An 18,189-nucleotide genomic window follows, 5' to 3' on the forward strand; every position below is an offset into this window, starting at 1 on the left:
CTCCCTTCAGGTCGTCATTCGAAAAGGAGATGGCCTCGTCTTTCTTTGTCTTCTTGGGATCCGGCCCTAGACGTTGAGTTGCTTGGCGTAAGCCTTTTGAGCGGAGGCCAAGGCTCCACCTGAGGTTGTGTCCCCCACAATGATGCCGATGACCTCGACCAAAGTTCAAAGTATCGACACGTATCGGCCGATACGTATCATTTTGGGACCCCTCCGATATGCCCCTATAGTGGGTGTATCGGGGGTCTAACCAATTCAAGGGGTGGAGGAGCCCTAAACCGGCCCCCCTGAAACGGTTTTAGAAAAAAATAAAAAAAGTAAAAAAAAAATAGTATCGATTCACCCGATATGCCCCTACCGGCATATCGGATGTATCGATATTTTGAACCTTGACCCCAACCAAGTTGTTGTGATGTTGTTGCTGATGTTGTGAGGACTCCTTCAAGTGGCCATGACGGATGAGGGACTCAATCTCGTCCTTGAGGTCATAGCAATCCCCTGTGCCATGGTCGGTGCTGCTGTGGTACTTGCAATACTTCTTTAGGTTACCCCTCTTGTGGTTCTTCTTCATCTTTACCAACCACTTCATATAGGCCTCCTTCCCTACTTGCATGATGATTTGCATTTGGGTGGAGTTGAGTGGTGTATATTTATTGAAGGACAGGACCGGCGACTTCTTGTCGGAGTCCTTGTTGTTGTGGCCATGGCTATGACTGTTTCTATCCTTCCTCTTCTTCTCTAACCCCCCTCGATTGGGGTTGACCTTGCCTTTCTGGCATCGCTGGCCGAGGCCTCCTCGGCAGCAATGTACTTTTCTGCCTTCTTCAAAAATTCCACTTTGGTCTTGGGCGGTGTCTTGGTGATAGACCACTTGAGGGGTCCCAATTGGAGGTCATTGATTGTTGCATGCATTGAGACTAAGGGGTTGATGTCTCGAACATCGAGTTCTTTCTTCTTGAAGCAATCAATGTAGGACCGCAAGCAAGATAGCTCAGACGAGGTCACAAGAGAGTTAGGGAGCTTAGAACAGTAAAAGCCAAGATAGCTTACATAATAAATGAGACACCTATTTATACTTGAGCTTGCTAGGAGTTTGTTAGCAGTGGATGGCCAAGATGCAATCCGGCCCATGTCACGTGTCACCATCATGGGCCTGCCATGTGCGCCTACATCAGTTGTTTCAAAGTCTGCAACAATGGATTTTTAAGCTGGGGTGAATTTACTATACCAAAGAATAGAAACAGGGACTTCTTCGAGTAAAGCTCCATTGTGATAAGTTAAAAGATAGGTTGTGGCTTGTAGAGTTGTTAGCTTTCTATCTTTGGAGCACAGATTGGGGAAGTTTAGATGAACAAGATTTGATAAATTCAGAGAATGGTTGTTTTGACAAATTCAGAGAAACCCATTTTCAAAAAACAAAGAAAGAGGATTTGATAATCAAAAATAAAATGGCAGTTCTATCGTGAACCGTCATACATGTCCTCATACCAGGTTTCTCTCTCTCGTTCTCCCCAACCCCTGTTTTTCCTGTTTTACCATTGAACCACCACCTCACGCCCACCATTGCAACAAGTTGCCGCTCAACCCGACACAATTTGGCAAAGCCCCTCCGGTTTACATTTCACGTACGAACTTGATTAAAATGATGAACAGAGTCGTTCTTCATTGGCTTTTGTGCGAATTTTGGAGCTAACAGGACGAACTAACGTCCGTCCCATTAGCTCCGCATGCATAAAAGGGTGGACTCATGCAGGATGAAAGGTGCCAGCTTTTGATTTAATTCTCCCAATGCACATTAGATGTATTTATTATATATGAAGATGAGGCGCTTGTGGGCATGCTCTATGGTACTCTAGATCTCCTGCCCAAGAGAACTCTGCCTATGTCTAGTCACAACACACTACTCCCGTGAAGTGAGAAGATGATGGGCTACCCCCAAGAACATTGAGTACCGAAAAGGAGGTCCTTGTGGAAAAATCATCAATGTAAATGTCAATCAATGAAAAAATCAGTTTGAGATTTAAAATTTGCATCGACCGTTAGAGTATATTGATTATCGATTGAAAAGTCAGCTGATTAGATAGTTTACATCGGTGTAAACTTTACATTGGAAACAAACATCGAAAAAAAATGAACAAGGTGTGAAGTTTTACACTGATCCACTTTTACACTGAAAATAAACACGTGTCCATGCAAATCGATGGTAGAGTTTTATGTTGATTCGCATTTACACAAAAACACAAAAGCAACTTTTAGGAGGGATAGCAACCCAAATTTGGCTAAATCCACATCACCTACAAATATGCAGAATGCCCAGCCAACACTCACATCGTTAGAAAACCCTCCAATCTCGTATGACATGACCCCATGAATGTTTCAATTATTTTTGAACCTAGGGACAACCAACATAGGGTTAGATAAAACAGCATTCAGTACCTTTCGGTTCGGTAGCAATGCAGAATAGCCTCATCAACGTACTATACGAAGTGGGCTGAAACAGAAATGTATTTTCGCTTCCAAAACAAATAAACACATCAATGCATGATCTTAGTTTACAATACAAGGTCACCCCATCCTAAGGGCAACGCAGTTACCAGATTCCAGCCTTGGACATTTTCAAGAAATGAGATAGAGTGATGTTCGGGAGCTCTACAGAACCAGATTTCTTCTTCTTAATCCTCGTCATCTTCAAAGCGTTTCCATCTTCTAATCTGGTAGCAGTCACCGAGACCAAGCCATAGAACTGTTGCATAAAAGCATCAGAGGATGAATTACTTAATAATTAAAATGTGTGCACAATGATGCTTGTATGGTGCTCCTAAAGCATTTATGAGCCCCACGGAAAATGTTAGGTACAAAATGTGCAATTGCAACTGTTTGGTTGAGTAAACCAACCCAGTAGCGAATCCCTAACCATCACCTTCAATGTGTTAAGCAAGCTAATCTGTTTCGACAATGTCAGATTCAATAAACCACGACCATAGGTCTCAACTACTAGAATGAAACGTTTTCAGTATGCTCAAAGTAAAGGACAAGGCTGGACAAGGCGTTGGATACAGAATTTATACTAAAAATTTAAGTACCCAACAAGATATGGCACCCTTATACAAGTATCCAGTTATCATAGCAATCAAAAGCAATACTAATAATATCTTAGAAAATTCCATATATATCAGCAGAATATAATAGCACTAGGACATCGTGTCATGCTTCGTGACCACAATGGTGACAGATGCCCCTGGCTACAGGTCATCAGAAAAGTTACCTCACAGACGCCATGTAAAAGCAATCTATGAAAGGGGTCTTGAACGTGTAGCACAAGCTCATCTCCATCTCCACTGTCCTTGATAAATGTCCGTATACATTCCTAACATGGAATGAGCTTCAGTAATGAATATTCCAAGAGATGTAAAAAAACTTGAAAAAAGTAAATGCAAAGCAAAATGGAATCTACAGAAATAGCTTCAAAGAAACCAATTGATGTTAATGATAGTCATGAGAAAATTGGGGAAACTACAGACCTGGGCAAAGGAAATAAAAAATCAGATCGTGAGAAGAGCATGAATGGACTATGTAAAGATTAGAAAGGAAAGTTCAAAGGTGAAATCTTGTGAATGAAGTATAGGAAAGCAAGACAATCCATGAGGACATCTTGAATTTACACCACTCTTCAAAGTTATCAGAAAGAGGAATAAGATAAGGCAAGGACATTTAATTGAATGAAGTAAAAATGAAAAAACAATAAATTAATAAACAATGATCTGAAAAACATCTGCATCATCCAGTAAAACTGATTTCCCTTTAGGCTGCATTTGGAAATGATGCGAACAGTGTAAATGCAAATATACATAGTGCATTTCAGTTCATACAAATGCAAAGTTGGGTTAGTTTTGCATTGACAAATTTACATTACCAAACAACTTTTAGTTGTAATAGAGATGTAAACACAAATCCCAATAAAGTAAATATGCCTTTTCTTAACAAAAGCCCACTTTGAATGCAAATTTACTTCTTTTTTTAGAATATAAAAAACATCTCATTTTCAATGTAAACATGTCTTGGAAATTGTGTTTTCTGTCATTGTCAATGCAGAAATGCATTCTTTCCGAACACTAGCAAAACTGAACCAGAGTGCATATTAACACTGAACTGGCATTTACACTCTATTTGCACCGTTTCCAAATGCAGCCTTAGGTAATACAGAAGGCAAATAAAAACTCATTAATGTACCATTAATTAAGGAATTTCAAAATTAGTTAGAGGATTCATTATTCATATTACCTCATAGCTCTCAATAAGTTCTGAAAGGAAGCTGCGCCTAAGTGCCTCTCTTGTTCGAAAATCTACTCTTTGCCACGCATTCAGTACAGCCATCTTATCAGCATCAACATGAGCTTTACTCTTTGTTGGACAACCTTTCAAGGCTTTGATCATGCAAGCCTACCATAAAAAAGGACAAGAGAGGGGGAAAAGAATTAAAGCATGTAGCTACATTTTGTGCCAGATATATGCATGGGCATCTTAACAAAAATATACTGCAAAGAATAGACAAATTTTCTAACATATAACAAACGTGTCAGATGTGATGCAGCAAAACAACACCCAAATTGCACCTGAACAATTAATATTTAATTTGAATAGCTTTATAGAGAGCTTTGCTGGCCATTGCTTTGACACAATGGTAAAACCTCATTTTGGCAAGTGTAAGAACATGGTTCAAATCTAAAAGCAGCCAATTTGTGGGAAAAATGCCAACAGTTGGGTCCACATCCAGTCCACCCTTCCCAAAAACCTTGAGAACCTTGGTGTTGGTGTGGGGCTTGTAGCTTGAGGATTAGACCAAATTGCTACATACCTCATCTTTAGGGGGTTTGAACTCTGCCACAGCTGACTCAAAACTCACTACCTTTCCATTTTATCTCTAGGTGTGGGAAAATCATGTTTGGAACAATGGACACAAAACAGTGTTATTGACAAAATGAAACGACCTAGCACAAACATATGCAAACACATATATAAATAAGCAGAAAAGTCATAGAATATTCATGTGGTAAGAAAATGGAAATTAGGGATTTGAATTATGAGAGGAAGTGGTTCAAATCTGAATAGAGAAAAGAAAGAGAGAAAAAAAAGAAACATTGCAGCATTAGAGGTAAAGAAGGAGAACGAATAAGATATACTCTTTTGGAACAATGGACACAAAACAGTGTTATTGACAAAATGGAACGACCTAGCACAAACATATGCAAACACATATATAAATAAGCAGAAAAGTCCTAGAATATTCATGTGGTAAGAAAATGGAAATTAGGGATTTGAATTATGAGAGGAAGTGGTTCAAATCTGAATAGAGAAAAGAAAGAGAGAAAAAAAAAAAGAAACATTGCAGCATTAGAGGTAAAGAAGGAGAACGAATAAGATATACTCTTACCCAAGGAAATTTAAACCAAACTTTTCATTCCATTAACTCCAAGGGCTCTAATTACAATGATTCTATTTATGGAATAAATGTAAGGGTTTGGATCTCTTTTTACAGACTCCAAATTCAACTAGGAAATTGACTTGAAACAACTATTAACCACTTCAACACTAAGGCAACATGATAGGTAACTACTCATAGGGACACAAAGATATGGACTTCAACCCTTTAAACAACTAAATGACATTCTATAATCCTATTATAATTTATAATTAAAAAAACTGAAAACAATTCTAAGATATACACAATAAATAAAATATTCAAATTCCATCACAATTAACTCTCCCAAAATATGCCAGATTTACAAGATCTTAATTTCATTGGATAGATAACTCAATAACCTATCCATTGACACCAATCGAGCAAAATGATCAAGTTTTAACACCCTATTAATAAAATGGTTGTAACCCTCTTAAAATGTCAGATTTTAAAGATACTTAATTTCATTGGATGGATAAGTCAATAACCTACACATGAAGTGAACAAGTTTTAACCTCTGAAAAATAGGCTGAAAGAAAAACGACATGATTGCAACTTCATTTCAAAATTCCAGAAACTCTCTAAACAGCTAACAAGGGATCTATTAGATACCTTTCTTTGGGTCAATAGATGAGCAATGGTGTGGTTGATTCATTAGCCAAGCAAATGGTAAAAAATAGGGACACTTGTATTGTGGGGACGGGGGGGTAATCGCTCAATGTTGTGATTGTTTTGTTTTTTGTTTTTGTAAGGGGTTTTCTTTAGCTAGGTTGGTCCTGTATGTTGGTTTTTTGTCAGCCTCCTTTGGGTTTTTGCATTGGGCTGTCTTTCTCTTAGGTGATTGCTTATCACCTTCCTTGTATCTTCTTTTCTTTTTTTTGTTTAATAAACTTTTTCTTTTATCTTCAAAAAAAAATCACTCAATATTGTGATGACTAGCCTAACAAAAGGGGCAAATCCTCATTGTACATGGCATTCTTTTATTTATTTATTTATTGTTAGATGGTACTTTATCATCATCATCATCATTATTATTATTATTATTATTATTATTAAAAAAGGGCTTTTTTCAAGCTAACCTGACTTAACCCTATTACTAAGACACCAACAAACTAGAAAGTAACTTTTAAAAAACTAAAACTATCAACATTCTGATGACCCAACCTAAAAGCTTAAGCTGTTAGATGAGGTCCCTGAATAAATTTTATTCTCTCACAAGTACAAGCGGCTTTCTTTCTTTTTCTTCTTAATTAGCTAGTGGATGTCACAAAAGTGTTTGCAACTATTATCACCATTAGATGTGAAATGTGAAACATGTTTCCAAGTCTCAAAGAGGGTAAAAAAGAAAGCAAACCTCTTTATCCATGTCAATGTTCCTGAAAGTGTCCCAGTCTCCCACATTTGTCATGCAAAATGGTGACAACGGCACATTATCACCTATAAGAATGAAATACAAATCAGCAATTCTAGGAAATAATGCTACAGAATATAAAACAGTATAAAGAACTATATTTATTGCAGAGAACAAAATTCAAGAGCTATACACTTGAAAATAATTGCACTCTGATAAAGATTCTACACATACAAAAATTTATTAAAATTTGGCCGAGGTGACAGTATAGAAAACTTATCATTCAAAAGCAATGCACCATCACAAACTCAAGTGGAATATAGCCTCTAGGATGGTGAATATAGACATTGAATACTTTGGCATCAGATGCATAAAGTTGATTAAAGTGAGACAGCCACACAGACCAAGGAACCTCTTAAACTGAAATAGAATGATCAGAGAATGTTTTTCCCAATGCAATTGACTGGCCCAAGTAAGACAACCAAATGACTAATTTAAAGACCAACTTACCAAGTTTGAAAAGAATGTCCTTTGACCTGAGAATGCTTTTTCCAATGTGTCTCATCATGTTATCATGAACCTATTCATCATTGACAGTATCAAAGGCTTTCTTGAAGACCTTTGACATTCTTCACAGTTGAGCCCCTTTTGACCTCCCATCTATAGACACTATACTATATTAGAGGATGGAGATGCTTAGGTGGCACTCCTTTTATATTTTCCTAATTTTTCATTTGAAAATTTCTAGCATTTGTCTCACACATGGGTAGTTGCATCTGAGATATTCTTTTTTGCTTTTTGTTCTTCCATTGTCAATGGCATAGCCAATCTTCCATTTCTCCTTCCCCTATAATCTCTTCCACTCCTATCAAGGATGATGTTGGAGTCCTAAACTTTAGGTAAAATTCCCTCCCCCTCTCTCCCTCTCAATTCCAACTTACAGATATGTCTGATGTCTCTCTATTAAACACTCCAAATTCCTGAGCTCCCTTCCAAAACTGTCTCCTCTAACTTGCTCCCAACCACCAAACCTCCTTTTTTTATCAGTAACTACTAGACTTCATTGCTTTAGGAAAAGCAATGAATTTACAAATTTCCCCCATGCACCCATGATGTTAGGCCAGCAAAGCAGACCAACCATTTTAAGCTAGTTTTTTACTTGGATTACAAATTTCCCCCATGGTAAGTGGTTCCCCAAAGCAAGTGTTCCCTGTTTGTTCCTAACAAGCTAGCTCAAAAAAAGATGCTGTAAGTTACTAGCTGGCAAGGCAAGCTGCAAATACATCTCTAATTTAGTGGAGTAGGAAACTAGTAATTACAGTTTTAAGTATTCTATGTTCATAAGTAAAACATGTTATAGAGAAGGTAGACGTATGCAAGACAACAAATATCAAATGGGCACATGAAAAAATAATCAGTTGTACCTGCATTAAACAACCAGTAAAACTAAAAACATAATAATGTTATTTGAGGTAAGATATTACCCCATGGTGGTGGAGCAAAGAGGCCTCTAATTTCTTCTGCATTCAAACGGGGAACAAGCTCAATCAACAGACGATCATTTAACCATCTGCGAGATCTCCGATTGCTAACCTTTAACAGGTACAAAAATTTACATTGTAATTTGCAGAAAGTACTTTCAATTAATTTAAAGTATGTAACTTCCATTCAGAATACCATCATCATCATCATAATAAGCTATCTTATCCAACTTAAGTGGGATTGGCAGCACCGATCCCATTCTTTAGTTCTACTGTCTGGTGTGGAGGAACTTTAGGCAGTATTTATGTTTAAATAAAGATAAGGATGTAATGAGAATAACATCTTAACAAGCAGTGTAAGCATGATAGTTTCCTGATATATCTATGTTTTTTTTCTTTAATGATTAAAAAAAAGAGTTTGTGTTCTCACTTCTCAAAATGAATATGGATAAAGTATGCTCAATTGTTTAAATTGATAAAGGACCTTCCTGAAAATAGATAAGGAAAATATAAAGGGGAAGAAGAGCTAAAAATATGTAAATATAACGTCTTATACAACACAAATACAACACAAAACTAACTTAAAAGGTTGTACTATTAAAGGAATTGTGCAATGTGTGTGTGTGTGTGTGAGAGAGAGAGAGAGAGAAAGAGCTATTGAATTTTAAAACTTTGGGAAGGAAATTGTTTCTATTCCTTTGGCTATAGAGTTCACAAATTCTTTCCTTCTTTTGCAACCCTGTGTTATCCATTGAACCATGGGAACAATGACGGTAAAAAAATTGCAAGGATAGTTTGGTTGATGCGTCAATTCATTAATTAAAGTGTCATTATAAATTAGAAAATTAGTTGCAAAAGACATAGCATGCATGAAGAAAAAGAAATTCCCTTGGCCTAATGATTTGTAAGAAAATGATTCAATTAAACTTTTGACACCAGTCATCAATTAGTTCCAACTTATCATAAGATGACCAGGGAAAAATTTGAAATTCAAGTAACAATAACTGGTACCAACAACAATATCCTTCATTAATTCAATCTAAAAGAAAGGAAAATATTACTGAATACGATGAAAAATCTGATATCCAATAACCAAAATTGACGCGAAATTTAACGAAGTAAACAAACATTACCCTTCCAGCCAAGCTCTCCAGAAGCTCAATCTTTTTCTCAATTAACTTTCCACGAGAATTAGCCTTCCCTAAAAAATTTAAAGAAGAATTACGAATTTATTACGAAGCATTGCACAATTAAAGAAAACATAATAGAATTTCAAACTTACAAATCAAACCATCGGATTCAAAATTATTCACATTCCCAAAATAAAGAACAATAAAAGAATTCGTAATTACAAACAACTTCATTCACTCCCACAATACATAAAATCGTAAAGAAAAGAAAACTTCCGAATATAAGATTATATCATAATAAATAAAAGTTAACAAAAAGGGGAATATGGAAAGATGCCTTTCGGTTGGTCAAAGATGGACAAGAGAAGGTCTTCCTCTCTTTGCAGAACTTCGGGGGTCGCCATGAAATCGAGAATAACTCTTGTTCTCTCTAGTTTTTGTGTCTCCTCTGCTCTCAAAACTCAGATGCGTTGAGTTGCGGAAAAAAGGATTTGAGGAGAGAAGGTTTTGATTGTTTGGAAGTTGGAAGCCTGCAAATTCCAAGCTGAAATTTTGGAAATAATAAAATGGAAGAAGCACACAGCCACAGATCCGCCAGGACCAAGAGAAAATAGAACAAACAGGGAATATTCTTGCGGAGGAATACAGTTTTATACGGGAAATAGAGCCCGAGACGTCTACAGTTCTACTCGAAATACTGGGCCAATTATGATACGCCACGTCAGTTATATTGCACGTGAGCACGAGCTTTTGTGTCTGAACTCTGGTCTCTGAAGCGTAGTTGGATTCCGGAGTCAACGGGACCTCTCTTATGGTTAAGTTTGACCTGATGGAAATGGATGGTAATGATTTGATCATGAGGCCAATGTCTATAGGTGTTCGTGCACCTTCAACTTGCTCTTCCGTATACAAGAGAACGAAGCCTAACGTATACAGGTATAATTCTTCGTTAACAAGAAAACGCGTGAATGGGTCTGACCACCCATAACTTACAATTTGTCTCGCAACTCAAGCATTGGGCCCATCATCAGATTAGTTGTGCTAAGTTTGAAGCTTAGCATATAAAGAAGATTATGGTGCCGTTTCGTTTGATTAATGTATGTCTTTTTATATGAATATATATTAAAAAAAGTGAAAAATCTTCATTTGGAGCTTTTCAAAAATAATTCAAACCATATTTTACACGTCTTTTTAGGATGATATTGTTTTATAATACAGCTGCATGAAAAGATGTGCCAAATGGTTATATATATATATGATTATACCATTATTAAAGCAAAAATTATACTTAAAAAACCCACATTAATGGTTAGGAATCATCTGATTATATTGATTAAGTTACCAATTGGGAATTTTGGATACATCATAATGCCTAGTTCCATATTCAAATATGGTATAGATTGCAAATGAAAAGATATACTTTAAGGAAACAATTCATAAAGTGCAATTTGAACCGGTGCCCAACTTGGAATTTTACATGGTCTAAAATGAGCTCAATAAGTAAGGGTGGACATGAATAAGCTATTTGCAATCATTTGAGCTCAGTTTATAAAAAGATCACTCGGCCCAAATCAAGTTTTGAGTCAAATTTTAGTCTAATATATAGGTTCAAATACTAATTGAGTCAAGTTGAAATAATATAAAGCTGGGCTCATGAAGAATGCAGGTTTATTTGAGCTTACATAATATTTTATCTTTTATATGTATAGTAAGAAATAATATTTATATACATATTTTTAAATTTTTATTTAAAATTTAGCTCATTGTTGAACTCGAGTTAAACAACATATAAAATTTTGAATTGAGCCAAATTTAAGGTAGTATTTCTAGCTCCGAGCTCAAATATTCCAACATTCAACATGACTCAACTTGTATCCACCCCTATCAAAACCTGAATTGGCCACCCCAAGCTTACTTATCAAAAAAAAAAAAAGACCCAACCCAAACTTACTTATCAAAAAATAGCCCAATCTAACCCAAATTAAACCAACATAGCTTAGGCACAACTGGTTATATATATATAGGAAATTGTCTAAAATTCACCATGTCAGTAAGTTTTTATTTTCCAAAACTCATCTTTCTTAGTGCACTGTTAATGCCTCTTAATAGAGGTGTCCATGTCAGCACAAATGACAATTTTCATGACCAAATTATCCTTGAATGGCGAGTTAGAGGTAAAGGCTCTTTTTCAGTTTTCAATTTTTTTTTTTCATTTCTAGTGTTTTGTTATAATTTTCAATGTTTTTTATAATTTCTGTTTTTTTTTTACATTTTCTATTTTCTACGATCTATAAATTTTCTTATATTTTTTGTTATTTATTTGCAATTTCTGTGTTTTTCTATAATTTTCAGTATTTTTTCTACAATTTTTATTTTCTAATTTTGTTTTTCAACTTCTATAGTTTCTATAATTTGAAAATAATTTTTTATTTTGTTTTCAATTTCTATAATTTTTGTAGTTTCTGTGTTTTTATGTATTTTATATTTGAAAATATTTTTTGATTTTTTTCTTTTTTTTCATGTCTAAATATTAAATATATATATATATATATATATATATATATATATATATATATGTATACATTTCATATTTTTCTATGAAGGCTAAAATGATAATATATTAACACCGTTAGTCTGTTTAACGTCAAGTTAGTGACATGACGAGTTTTAGACATTTTGAAAAGTTGTGGTGAGTTTAAGAAAAATGCTGAAAACTCAAAGTGAGTTTTAGATGAAAGAGAGAGAGAGAGAGAGAGAGTTTGGGGGTCAAGCCTTGATAACATCATTTTTACTTTGGGGTTAAACCTTCATAACATCATTTTTTGGAATTAATTCTTAACTATTGACCCATTCAATAATCCAATAAAAGTCATCCGGTTTCAGAAAACCGCTTAGATCAAAATAGCTTACTTCCCCCCACCACTAGATCACATTTCAAACCAATAAGCTTGGGCAGGTTTGCCAAGTTTTTAAGGTCATTTGGAGTTTATAACCCAATCTATAAATGGAATGAAAATGCATAAAAATACCATTATACAAATTTTACTAGTATATTTAAAAAATATAACATGTACAAGTTGAATTGAAGTTCAATCTTAATTTTCAAGCCGACGTTCAGTCGGAAGCCTGAAAATCCAAACCCAACCCCTTACGCTGCTGCGTCTGGTCAGGCTCAGATGAGGCCCATTCAAGTTGCTGGCCCCAGCAAATTAATAAGACTAGGGGTCCAATTTATGAATCAAAATTCCTCAAATCAGCTGGTACCCAACTTCATTTTGCTCGTGTTAATTATGTCAATGTTGCAAAAGTGTTACGGTTACGGAGTTCAAGCCTCAGGGCCTACATGGCTACACAGGTAAGAAGGACAAACAGCAATTCTCTTATTAACCAAAGTACCATTGGTATAATTGTCTTCTTCCTCGCAGCCACATGAACAAAACGCCCATAGGAGCAGCGCTGCTAGCTTGAGTTTCCTTAACTAAGTTAGCATTCTCATAGATGATAGAACCCCACTCAATATGGGTCAGAAAAGGGGCAATACAAAGGAGAGGGATCAAACCCAGGTCTATGATTGGCTTGTCTTCTATTCAAACATCGATTTGTAATGGTCTTTTCTGCGCGCATCCTGATTTTCGAGTCCAGCTGAATGATGGATCCCACCAGTCGGACCAATCTGCATTCTGATACTGATAGGATTGTTAATGAAGCATTTTACAGGCAAATTATGAATTACTTTTATGTGATTCATGACTCGATCAACACCATTTTTCATTAGATGAGAGTCCAGAGGTGCACGAAAACTAGAATAAATTCTGCATTAAAGTTCAATACCGGTAGAACATTTTGGTGACAAGATGGTGTTTTGCTGCAAAGATTGCTCAGGAGTGATCATCTAATTGTTGGTGAAATATAAACAGATTCTTTTGCCCAAAATAGCTGAGATGGTTTACAATTGGATGCATGGCACCAATTCTTTAATCTTTATCACAAAGAATTGCAATTAATCCTGTGAAATCTAGACACCTGAACCAAAGTTACAACATAAAACCTTTTATCTTATTTTTTGAAATATAATATCAAAAAAAAAATCAAAAGAAGAACAAGAAATCCCATTGGTTGTTTCATACTCCCAAGGAAAATACACCATATATTTAGATGAAAACACCACTCACATTCAATCAACATAAATCTGGCCTTGGTTTCTTGCGCACTGAGATGCAACCTCTCTGATGGTCCCTGAATATCCTGATCTCAGAGCAGTCCCTCAAGTCCTCAAGACTAATATACTGTTGCTTCACCATCCTCGAGAAGTCACTCACACTATCATGTATCCACACGTAAGGGTGGCACGTCTCGTCATAGTAATAGAGCAAGCTTTTCATCCCATCACCACCACCGCTGCTACTGCTCGGCATGTAAGCCTTGTAAATGCTCTTGCACTTGAGTCTCTTTGAAGATCCTGGCTTTAGGGTGCGACCTTTCTTCAATATAGACCCCACCCTTATCTGCAATTCTAAGGGCTTGTCGGTCAGGTTCCAGACCCTTGTGCCCAGTCCAGAGGACTGACTATGGTTGCGGCATCCATCGAAACACTCTCCGATTGAAAGGATGCCAAAGTTCGGCATTTCTTCTTCTTAGCTTGGAGAGACTAGACCTCCGATTAGTTTAATCTTCAATAAGAATTCATAACCCTTTTACTATAAAAAGGCCATTTGGGTAGATATTCTTCAAGTCTAAAAGGCACCCATACAACAAATTGCAGCTTAAACCTTTTACACTGAGATCCTTTAACCCGTTCATCAAGTAATCTGTAGGGTCCCCAACACCCCAACTTGTCTACAACAAGACAATGTGAAATAACAAACTGGGCTTTTGTTTTGCTTTGCTTATTAGAAAGGAAAAGTAGACAGTGAAGGCACACCCATTTATTATATTTTTCGGCCCTAACGGTGGGGTGCCTAATGATGTTGCTTCGACTTTCATCATCAGGGTTTCATGCTTTTGGAAATTGGAATTTCAGCTTTCACTATCAAGGTTTCATACTTTCCGATTACTCCTGTACAGTGTAGTGGTGTACAACAATTGTCTTCTTTGGATGTATTACTGTCCATTCAACCTTTGTAAGCTCGGATGATCTTGACCAGGCTTGAAGCACCCATCTTAAGCAAGAGGCTGTCAGTTGACTGGATTACATGGATTATTGGATTGGATATTTATGGATACAATTTAAATGAGAAGTAGATGTTTGAAGAAAAACTTCTCTACGTAATAACATATGGTCCAAGTCCAAGGACTCAAAAACATACTGGGCAGTAATGGTGGGAGCCTGGAGATTCATCATCTAGGATGGGTAGGTTGTGGGGATAGAGCATAATAGTTTATTTTGGAGAATTTTGTTGGCGTAAGCAAAGGCAGCATTTGAGCCCAAGACTTAAAAAGTAGCTTTGTGAACCTATAGCCTGTAGTGAATCTAATGCAGGTTAAAACGATAGAAAAAGCTCTCCACCATTAGAATAAATCAACAAAATCCTAGTCCAGGTATGATATAAGCAAGGTTTTTAAAATCGGACCGGACAGGGAACCATTCTCGGTCCAGTTCTTAGGTTGAACAGTTTGACCATCCGGTCTAAATGGACGGCCCATTCTGATAAAAAAATGACCAAAAACCATTGTTCAGGTTGACAGTTCGACAGACTGGGTCAGCGATTTACTAACCAAAGCAATGGTTTTTGGCCAAAAGACGGTTTTGGGGTGAAATAGAACCGGTCAGGTCCGACCATCCGGTCTAGTCCAATTTTGAAAACACTGGATATAAGTACCGATCAATCACTGCATTTAGTTTTCTATCTTGCCACAAGTCTAACATTACCCTAACGAGTCCATGCTTTTTGTAGTCATGGTTCAAGGTATTGATATTCACTGTGCAAGTTTTACATATCCAGAGTTTTGTTTGATCAAAATAACTATCATCTTAATTTTTTGGGTAAAATACAAAAACCTCCCCTGAATTTTCTGACAGTCATACAAACCTCCCCTATAGTTTCGTTTTAACAAATATATCTCCTGAACTTTTGAGAAATTCGACAAAAACCTCCCTTTCATAACCTTTCCAAACAGGAAACGTTAGACTGATGTACCCGTTTTTTTCAAATGTCCATTCTACCCTTTTATAAATTACTTGACATACAAAATTACTGAAATAACCCTATTTTAATTTGACAAAAACCTCCTTTAGTGGTTATCTTCTAATGTTTTTTGTCGAATTAACAGGGTTATTTCAATAATTTTGTATGTAAAATAATTTGTAAAAGGGTAGAATGGGTATTTGAAAAAACCGATGCATCAATTTAATGTTTTCCGTCTAGGAAGGTGACAAAAGGAAGGTTTTTATTGAATTTATCAAGCGTTCATGGGAAGTATTTGTAAAAATAAAACTATAGAGGAAGTTTTTATGGTTATCAGAAACTTTAAGGGAGATTTTTATATTTTTCCTAATTTTTTTTAGTGCTTGATAGGAGACTGACAGTCAAGCTGTCACATCATATAATATTATTTGAAACACTAAAATTTTTAAATTAAAATGTATCACTGACCTTGTACAATATACTTATTTTTGGTATTAGTTAGTGGTTATGGGAATCGAATCTACATGTATGCTAGAGAGCCAATTAATATACCAGTTAACATAGCTAACCTACTTTGAACCTTGTTTGTTGTACAGTCCAACAAATACAAATGCAAATACTTAACATCTTTATAATCCTAAAGGGTGCATCATATCAGTATTCGAAGTTATGAGAATGTGGTACGGGGAAAATGGCATGAAGGTCATACTCATTTAAGTATTAATGGATCTATGGTGACTGTCATGACTACGGCTAAAAGTTTTTGACTATCAAAGTAGGTCAATAAATTATCATTTAATATTCATTCAAACTTCTTGATAGTTTTATGGGCCTTCTTAGCAGTTTAGATCATTGATGTATATCCAATTATAATAGGGATTAAATTTGTTAGAACCATGAACTTTTCTCAACAAATTTTAAAAAATCCAAAATTATAAAGCATATGTTTTGTATGTTTAGATGATTTTCATCGTAGGAAAAGAATGGATGATCTATCAAACATTGGGAAAACAACAATTAGGAGGCGTTCTACAACATGAATGCCTTCGCTTTCATTCATTTTTGGAATCACCACATCAACATAAAAACAAAAACATGTTCTTGAACTTTGTTTTTGTTTACAAAGAGAATAATAAATTGGTTTTTTTTTCAAACAAAAAGACATATTTTTGGAACATTAAAATAATGGTTTTTAAAACAAAAATAATTTTTCTAATGTAGAAATTATATACTTTATAAAACATGATATTAAATGACCAGATGAAAACATATTTTTGAAATATTTTTCTATTTCAATCTTAAAAACAAAAAACATGTATATAATGAAGAACATGTTCTTTGTGTTTTTGTTTTGAGAAACAATATATTTTCAAATCATATGGTTTTGATTTATTTTTGAAACCAACAAGAAAAACAATTCACATTGTAGAACACCCCCTTAATGTGCCATTCAATGATTTTTGTTTTTTGTAGATTAGAAATATTATTAGTAAAGTTGTTATATGACATCTACATGTTCTGAATTCCTAATATTATTGATTGTGATGTATCTCTTCATATAAATCATTAAATTATGCATTTATTATATGATTGTATCTTAGTCATGGTTATTTCCATGTTGGATTTAGTGTTATTGATGTATTTATGATATTTGGAAGAACTTCTCCATCCTAATATGTCCATATCTTTCCACCATATCCATGTATGTCCAAAATCATCTTAATATATATTCATATTTAAGCCTTATCAGTACAATACATAATACCGATATTTTGAATCCCAAGATTCAATTTGAAGCATTATCTTAGAGATCTTTAATAAAAATTGAATTGCAGGGAATATATTCACCAGGTGGATCATTTTTAAATAGTCAGAAAATAAGGGTATTCTTCAAGATTAAACGTTTTTGGGGATACATACATATTTGGCAAAAAAAAAAAACTTTTATTTTTTTTCTTTTTATAAAAAACGGCACATCAGCTAAAAACAAGAATACGCTGTTAAATATGTATTACTTAAAATAAAGTGAAAATGTTTCCAGTTTTTATTACAGAAAATAATCAAGCCAATAAAAAGATTCTCTCAAAAAATACATATTTTCATTCTCAAAGACTGACAGGGCTAAATGCAATAAAGGATTTGTAACTGGAGATATGGTGGAGAGTGACTTGAGTCATTGTTCTCTTCATCGGACTCGAAGATTCTTCGTTCTTCCCTTATATTTTATCAATATAGAGGATGAAAAGGAGAAAAAAGAAAAGAGATGGACAATCAAGAATTCTTTTCCAAGAGAATTCTTGTACTAACTAATGAACCCTTATAGTTACAAGGAAAGCAATTCAGGGAATTAAACCCGGAAACAGAGGTAAACAACGGAAGTTCTGTATTGAAGCAATGCCATAATTCACTACAACGAAGGATTTATATTAATAAAGAAATAGACTCCTAGTAGGAAACAAATACTTTCGTGGCAGAATAACAAAAGGAAACTAATAAAAAGAAACCTAATTAGGGGTGGATTCGATCCGAGCCAAGCCGAATAGTACCAGGCTCGAGCTCGGTTCGAGCCAGAACCTTGAGCTCAAGCTTGGCTCGAGTAAAAAATTTATAAGCTCGAGCTCGGCTCGGTTCGAACTCGATTTTG

The 18,189-nt window shown here is 35.3% G+C and overlaps 2 protein-coding genes across 2 annotated transcripts; both read right to left on the reverse strand.

Annotated features, from left to right (window-relative positions):
• Nucleotides 1-2,109: 2,109 nt before the first annotated feature.
• LOC104596431 (R3H domain protein) lies at nt 2,110-10,045 on the reverse strand. Its single transcript, XM_010257586.3, has 7 exons — nt 9,758-10,045; nt 9,424-9,491; nt 8,294-8,402; nt 6,813-6,895; nt 4,282-4,440; nt 3,266-3,367; nt 2,110-2,743 (listed from the first exon to the last, which is right to left on the reverse strand). Exons 1-7 carry the CDS (start codon nt 9,822-9,824, stop codon nt 2,591-2,593), a joined length of 741 nt encoding a protein of 246 aa, XP_010255888.1. The 5' UTR covers nt 9,825-10,045; the 3' UTR covers nt 2,110-2,590.
• A 3,291-nt stretch (nt 10,046-13,336) lies between these two features.
• Nucleotides 13,337-14,639, reverse strand: LOC104596430 (RING zinc finger protein). The gene has a single exon (XM_010257585.3). It carries the CDS (start codon nt 14,043-14,045, stop codon nt 13,599-13,601), a length of 447 nt encoding a protein of 148 aa, XP_010255887.1. The 5' UTR covers nt 14,046-14,639; the 3' UTR covers nt 13,337-13,598.
• Between the last annotated feature and the right edge of the window lie 3,550 nt (nt 14,640-18,189).

Source organism: Nelumbo nucifera, chromosome 1, assembly GCF_055504915.1.
Source record: "Nelumbo nucifera cultivar China Antique chromosome 1, China Antique-T2T, whole genome shotgun sequence".
In the NCBI taxonomy this organism is placed as follows: domain Eukaryota; kingdom Viridiplantae; phylum Streptophyta; class Magnoliopsida; order Proteales; family Nelumbonaceae; genus Nelumbo; species Nelumbo nucifera.